This window comes from Hippocampus guttulatus, chromosome 4 (genome assembly GCF_054856545.1).
Source record: "Hippocampus guttulatus isolate MCC_2025c chromosome 4, RoL_Hgut_1.0, whole genome shotgun sequence".
Lineage (NCBI taxonomy): Eukaryota > Metazoa > Chordata > Actinopteri > Syngnathiformes > Syngnathidae > Hippocampus > Hippocampus guttulatus.
In genome coordinates, this window is record NC_141264.1 from 17,943,245 (window position 1) to 17,950,650 (window position 7,406).

Genomic DNA, 7,406 nt, shown 5'->3' on the forward strand with positions numbered 1-7,406 from the left:
TTTCTTTCGTTTTTCGGTTATATCTTTTCATTTCCAAATAGTTCTAGAGATACGACAACAAATGGAGTTCCAAAGTTTAATAAATCAAATACCACTGCAATCTTTTTAAGTCTTTTTTTTTTCATCCAAAAATGCATTGTGCTGGTTAGGTGGTACATCATCCACAAAAGGTTGAGAACCACTGACTTACGCACTGACACTGTGCTGTATTTCCAACGTAGGCAGTGCTTTATACAGTTTGTACATGATTTTTTTGTTACCAATCCTATGTCCTTGAACTAGAATTCCAAAAGGTGATTCCGTTTTTTTTAAATATCATCCAACAAATGACTACAAATATGCATATACATACTGCAATCCAAATTATAACCATTTTTACCCAGTTGAGGCAAAGAAGTCAAACACATTTTTGACACTATACATATAATTTTAATATATTTGCATACATAACCTACACCATTAATTATGTATAGAAATTGTTTTGTACAAAAATATTTTTTGTTATAATTCAGGAGGGCTCTAATTATATCTACTTTTTAAAAGGTTTCTATGACTAGACGGGGTGCATGGGCTAAATCTGTCAGCATAGACCACCAACATATTTGCATTACATTGCTTGTATAATTTCCCTCAACATTACAGAAAAAGAAACAATACATACACAATAATAATATAAAGGTACAATTTATATTTAATCACTGGTGCGATGGAGATTAATTGGATACTGAAAAAAACCCCATCACAAGATCATGTACAACAGCAGGTTGGACAACATGGCTGACTTAAATTCAGGGGAATTTCTGGTACAGGTGCAAACAGACAGGTTGCAGGGTAGAAGCCAAATGGATGAAAACAGTGCTCTTTTGATTTGCGCAATTCACTGGTGTCATAGCATGAATGTCTTTGTACGCGAGAAGGACAACAGGGTGTTTTTGCCAAAATTTGTGCACATTCATTGTAATGAAAACAGTGATACGCAAGCAGCATGTCTAGAGCAGTGCTTGGGGGTACAACACAAACGGTCTGCAAGCGGGTATTGAAATTTCAGATTCCGAGCTGCTTATTGAGGCGGTTCAGAGCGTCGCCCACAATGTCGAGCTCGTGTCGGAGTTCCTCCACAACGCTATTGATGCTGGGTGTGTCTTTAAGCACATCCACACTCTGGGTGTAGGGGTTGTACCGTACTGTGAAGGGACGCTTAATGGTCTTCGCAAACTCCCTGAAAGAAATAAGATAATGTAATTTTCCGCATATGTCGTCATAATCTGAAATTTGGATGAAGAATCGCGGGTAGATCATGTTTACCTCATCTTGACTTTGGCCTCCTCAAAGCTGTCTGACACAAAGTAAACATCTTGAAAGGTTGTAATGATGCATTCTTGTTTGGATGTAACTTTGGGGTCAAATGGCATGATCCTTGATTTTCCGGAAAGTGCATGCTGCAAAACAGAAAAAGACACTTTTGCAATGGCAAACATTTGATTATATCTGATCGCTGGGGTTCAGAGGCAAAGATGTTTTAATCTACCTTGTAAAATCTTATTAAGACTGTCTTATTTAAAGTAAAGTGATATCATAGCGAACCAAAGATACGCTGGCTGAGAAGAACATTGCAGAGCCTGAGCACTTTACCGACTCAACCAACCTGGCTGCATGTAATTTATTTCCTCTTTCCCGAGCACAAGGTTATCAAGGAGACTGATTTAAAGACGTCAACGACATCACTGCGGAGGATCCTAGAAGAATCCTACTAGGAGTGTATGAAGGTATTGCAGAGAAGGCGGGCAATGTGCATTAGACTCCATGGGAATTACTTTAGCTGGGTCCTCCGAAAGACCCTTTGCAGGCTCCTCCTCATCTTGCCTCTGTGGACCGCTAAACTGTGGCGAATTTGGACAGGCCTGCAATTAATTTGAAATCATCCACGCGTTTGTCTGTTGGGAGCGGAAACGAAAATACTGAGTCTGTCATTCACCTGTGAATCTTTGTAAACAACCAATTAGCAGCCAGCGTCAGGTGGGAGAGGGACTTTACTGAACATACTGCCATGCTATTGGCGTTCACGAATCAGTCAGTGTAGAAAAGGGGCAGCGTAGAACAGCGTAGAAGAAGAGCAGAGCAATGCAGGTTACGAAAGTGCGCTCCAAAGCAGCCTTTGCTCCATGTCAGTCTCCATGAAAACAAAGGTTAATTTGACGGCCATGTGAATTTGGAAGGAAAGGAAAACCCGTGGTTGGAATTTGGAATATATCTTTTGGCACACCATCTTTTCAGTAAAAATGCAGGTTCATCATTTTTGTAGTTAAAATGCTTTAGATAATCAAGCAACTTTTAACTTCATAACAATTTGAATTCAAGTTACAGCAAAATAAATAAATAAAATTGTTTGGTCTTGTTGGGGGTTCCCGTTAAACATTTAATTTTTACCTTCAGCTCACTGATGGAAGATAGCAGGCCAGCCCCATACGCTCTCAGCTGTCCTTCCTGTTTGCATAGGCCAAATTCCACTGTGAAAAAATAACACTGAAACAAAAAAGACCAAAAAAAATTCCATAAAAATACAACATGGAAGCATTGATTGAATTGCAGGCTTTAGCAATGGCACTCACTGTGGCCAGTTTCTGAATAGAATCATCCGAGGTTCCCAATGAGGCCAGGCCGATCTCCTGGGAAAATTGTGCAAAACTGGGTTCAGCCAGTAGGGGGACATGACCCAGCAGCTCGTGACACGTGTCCCTGGATAATGACCAGTTTTTCATGAATGCCTGCTTTCTTCATCACATTTGCGTGCTGTGTAATACTCACGGCTCAGGGGTGTATAAGGGGTCAGAGCTGTGTCGCACGTACTGGGTGCAGTGGAAAACACGGAAGGCCAAGCCAGCCAGGAAGTCACGAGGGGACAAGTAGCCAGCCACGGGCCTGATGGTAAACCCGGTACGTTCTGGAGAAGGCAAATATTTTTATGATTTTGAAACCAACACGACGACATACTTGCAATGAAACTCACCCCTGAGGAAGCGAGAGACATCCTCCAGTTGGGGAATGTTGTCTTCTCGACATTCACAGTATTTGGACAGCAGTGGCAGGTTTTTTAAGTATTCCCTACAAGCGTGGCTGGGGTACAACTTGTTGAGCTCTCTGTACACAAGACCCCAGGTCTTCACTTCCTCCTCTGTGAACTCAATGCGGGGAATCGGCTCACCGCTGCGGAAAACAAATCCCCCCCACCTCCCGTCAATTATGAGAAAAACATTCACCTAATTCCAAAATGAGCCTTAAAAGCTTACTGTTTGTAGGCCATCGCAAGATCTGCAAAATACTTTCTTCTTCTGCGGTACACATTGTCCTTGAAACCCTGAAGGAGTCGAATAAAACAAATGACATGTAGTGAAAAGTGCAAGAGTGTAACCAGAGGAACTTGGTCCAACGTACCGGATGGTCAGCATCCAAATCAGAACCATACATCAGGACACGATTAGCACACTTGTCCAAGTCAGATATTTTCTTCGGGAACCATGGTACCTTATGCATATCTGGGAAGGCACTTGTGTTGATTAGAGAGTGATTGGCAACCTGCCTCACGTGGTGTCCTAAAATCTGTACGTAACTCTACATACCTTCGTCCTGTACACAGGAATTATCTGGAGGCTCCATGTCCACCAGGCTCACGTGCTTCCGCAGCAGCTGGATGATTTCATTGAGTTGCTCGTGGTTGCTGTCGCAGTCCACAAAGATTTCAAACTCTGAGTTGCGCCGTTTCGATTTCCTGGACTCAATGTGCACAAGGTTGACGTGATTTTCCTGCAACCCATTATAAGAACCACAGTGAAATTTGCCTTACTGTTAAACTGCGGAAATGTGGCTATCAACTAAATGAAAATATGACTCCACTACATACAAACTACTGTACCAAGGTACTATATGGTGCGGATTTTGAATAGGATGTATGAATATGAAAACGTGTCCATACTTGGAAGAGTTTGAGTGCCTTCACAAGTCCTCCCACTTCATTCTTGAGGGAAAAGATAATTGTTGCTCTGCCTTTCTCTGGTGTATTCTTCTCTGTGCTTTCTTCGATTTTTGTGAAGGTTGATTTGTTTATCTGGAAACAGTCATTTTGATTGTTACACTGAAAGATCATGAAAGATATCCAATTTGAGACACAGAGGAATGAGCAACTTTTCTTGCTATAACGTCACCTGACCGTGTCGAGCCACATGATCAGGATTTTGAAGCTGATCAGGAAGTAAAAAAAAAAAGGCACCATATATTTGCCATGGTTTTTAGCACACTTGAAAGTTAGTTGCATAATTTGCATATAAAAGCAAATCTGATGAATCAGTTCTTCAACTCATTGCAAATGGGAACTGCCATCACCTCTTTGGTTGAAAATATCTGTATTATCCTTATAATTGTGCTTGCGAAATAAAAACGTGTTCTTCAATCGCTCGAATCAAATATGCCTCTCCATGTGCCGAAGAACCATAACACAAGAATGAGTCACATAGCCGATGTTAGGCACACCATCACTTTGAAAGCATTCATCCATCCCAAAATCAGGAATATCTTGGGGCCGTGCACGACCACGTGCGCTGACCCGTTATTTGTTTCCATCGGTGAAGAAAACCCACGCGCAAGTGTTCACATGCAGGCAGATAAGAACGCGGTAAGTATGTCAACGCCTCAGACAGACACAGAGAAGGTGTGCAGTGAGCACACACGCAGAGATTAACGTCACGAGACTCCCATTTCAGAACCGAGGACAGTAACCTCACGTTGACTCACTTATGCTAACGCCATGGGAAAATTCATTATAATCCTGCTCAGGTAACCTCTAACATACTGGCATACAAAAATAAAATAAAATAATTTAAAAAGAAATAAACTTCTTCAAACGCAGCTTTTGGAGTACCGGTACGCTAAAATAAAAAAAGTGTGCTGTTGAAATATTTTTTCCTCCATTTATGTACACATTTTCCGACAAAATTGAGTTGCTGCCTACCACATTTTGCCTTTCAAGCGTAGCACAGACCACCCGGGTGAGTATGTTTCGGTGGATCCATGTCTGTAGAGCCCCTGAAAACATGACTGGATGAGGTTGCCTCGGGTCACCTCTTTGCGTCTCAGTTTAACCAAGATGAACTTGTCTCTGTTTCCTCAAATCGCCTTGCAGCAATCGCTTTTAGATGAAGGGAAAGCCTATTGTTAACCCCTCGTGGGCTCATTTCCGAACGGACAGCATGCACTTTCCCACCTAGTGTGTCATTGTATCCCACTAACTTTTCAGAAATGCATCAATATTTATTGACATTGTATATCACTATTGATTTTGCAAGCTGAATGAAAAACACGTATTTCCGATGAAAAGTATTTATATAGGCGATAAAAATATGTCAAAGCAACATTCAAAATTCTGGTGTGCAATATTTGAATGGATGTTGCTGTTATTGTCATAAATTGCAGGTGTTTTGCCTCCACTCGGAGTCGCCCTCCTTTTGTGTGTTTTCCATTCAGATAAGAGACTGAAAGAGAAAAAAAAACTAAGCTAAAATATCTAAAATGCTCATGACCATGCCCTGTCTCCACATCACAAAGTACCGTTGCTCTTCTGGTCAAAAGAATGAAAATTCTCATCTTACCTCATTGTTGAGTAGTTTCTCTTCATAGGCATTATTCATGGAGTCAAACGATCTCCCCCTTCGAGGTCCCTCGATCCTGTTGGAGTACATTTCAAAGTGCAGCTCGGTTTTATCCACCTCTACTTTATTTATTCAGTCGTTGCAGGTGGATTATCTGCGTAACCCCCTCTATGTAAAGTAGGATGTGTAACCCTGAGAAAGCAAGCACGCTTTGCTATTTAACCACGGAGAGAATGAGGAGGGGGCTTAGGGGGGCAATAATCTCAGGGACAGCAGCAAATAAAAAAAGAGCAGCATCACTTACGTAATTTGGGTGGGAAAAAAGTGCCCTCTTTGATTGAATTTTTTTTTTTTTAGAGAAAGGTTTGAGAACAATCACAGTGCCTGGTTTTGGCAAACAAATTTTTATTTTATTTTTTTACGGTTGAGAAGTCATTCACAATGCACATGGAAAAAAATCATGTTGCGATCAAACGCGAAGACATTGATGCTCGAAAACCTTCGTGTTGTCGTTCATTCCTGTAGTTTAGTCTGAGAGGAGGTCAAGGTTTAAGAGGATTTAGGAGTGCGGACCACCTGCCTTCATTGTGCCCAATATTAACCCCCCCCCCCCCCCACCCCACCCCCTTTTAAAATCCACAGCTCTGCCTTGTAAGCAGCTCCATGTTTGGGAGCACATGACATCTACAATCTACATGTTTTGCTTTCTCTTAATAAGATCAAGGCAATCAGTGAAAAGGGGCAATTAAAATGAGTGCAAGACTTACAAATTACTTAAAACAACACAGCCACTCTCACCGACTGTAGATGAGCAAGAGGAGATGACGGCTGTGGTGGGCCGTTCCTGCGATGTGTGGTGTGGTGGTACATGTGGCTGATGCACATGCTGCCTGGCTCAGGTGGTCCTGGCCTGTGACACCCGTGACAAGGGCAAGTGGTTTACACAATAGAGGAAGCGGTGAGGCCAACTTCCTCCCGTCAGAAGCTGAACCCAGATCAGCACTTATTGCAGATATGACGCTTGATTGTTCAATGCAAAAGGGTGGCACGGGGTGGGGGGGGGGGGCAGCGGTCCACAATAACGTGAGAACGTACAGATGTGTGTTTTAAATGCTCTTGAGGGAACACAGGGGCTAAGGAGAGAGGATGTAAAACAAACCCGACTTAACATGAACACATAGGAAATCAGTATTCCACATAAACAGGGAGTCTCTGCTCATAGATGGACACAAACAGGATATTCATTGTCTGCACTTAAAAAAAAAAAAAAAAAAACCGCAGTAAGCAAATGTAGAATTATTATTATGTACAGTTTAAAGAAAAAGCAATGTGAACATTTTTGACTCTGTACGACTCCAAGCAGTTCTTATCATATTTAACAATAAGAAAGCAAACTCATTACATAATAGGTTGAGTTGTGAATGGTTTTAGGAAAAAAAAAATTAAAATAATAATAATAATTTTTATGATAATTCCCTGAATTCTCAGGACAACCGGAACATATAAACAATAACCACAGTAAGATTATTTCGAGAACAAGCCTTCCCAAATGACGCACAAACACTGAAGTGCGGTTGTCTGGGCAGGATCAAGCGGGATCCGGATCTGTTTAAAAACACACTTTCCGACATCATGTGGCCAAGCTTCTGATCACCCATTTTGACAAGGAGCAGGCGTCATTTATTTGTGCGTCTTTGTGATCCCGTGTGTTCCTTTTAATGATGTGCTCTTGTTTGTGTTAACCTGACACCGACTGACATTTGCTAT

At 41.6% G+C, this 7,406-nt stretch overlaps 1 protein-coding gene across 3 annotated transcripts; it reads right to left on the bottom strand.

Annotated features, from left to right (window-relative positions):
- Nucleotides 1–62: 62 nt before the first annotated feature.
- On the bottom strand, nucleotides 63–6,147 carry tph1a (tryptophan hydroxylase 1 (tryptophan 5-monooxygenase) a). 3 transcript variants are annotated; one of them, XM_086108310.1, is made up of 12 exons: nucleotides 5,640–5,777; nucleotides 5,003–5,179; nucleotides 3,971–4,102; nucleotides 3,618–3,771; nucleotides 3,433–3,533; nucleotides 3,288–3,355; nucleotides 3,008–3,204; nucleotides 2,806–2,941; nucleotides 2,610–2,736; nucleotides 2,428–2,523; nucleotides 1,306–1,439; nucleotides 63–1,219 (listed from the first exon to the last, which is right to left on the bottom strand). In XM_086108310.1, exons 2-12 carry the CDS (start codon nucleotides 5,084–5,086, stop codon nucleotides 1,045–1,047), a joined length of 1,404 nt encoding a protein of 467 aa, XP_085964436.1. In that variant the 5' UTR covers nucleotides 5,087–5,179; nucleotides 5,640–5,777; the 3' UTR covers nucleotides 63–1,044. The 3 variants fall into 3 exon arrangements, with proteins under 3 accessions (XP_085964436.1, XP_085964435.1, XP_085964434.1); XM_086108309.1 differs by lacking the exon at nucleotides 5,003–5,179 and having other exon boundaries at nucleotides 5,640–6,147; XM_086108308.1 differs by lacking the exon at nucleotides 5,003–5,179 and having other exon boundaries at nucleotides 3,618–3,801; nucleotides 5,640–6,145.
- Between the last annotated feature and the right edge of the window lie 1,259 nt (nucleotides 6,148–7,406).

Bases quoted from the DNA above. Each gene is read 5' to 3' on its own strand.
- tph1a (XM_086108308.1), bottom strand. From the start codon at position 5,729: ATGTACTCCAACAGGATCGAGGGACCTCGAAGGGGGAGATCGTTTGAC. The intron at 2,524-2,609 runs GTGAGTGCCATT...TTTTTGTTTCAG, and splicing joins CTATTCAGAAACTGGCCACA to TGTTATTTTTTCACAGTGGA. The intron at 1,220-1,305 runs GTAAACATGATC...TATTTCTTTCAG, and splicing joins GAGGCCAAAGTCAAGATGAG to GGAGTTTGCGAAGACCATTA.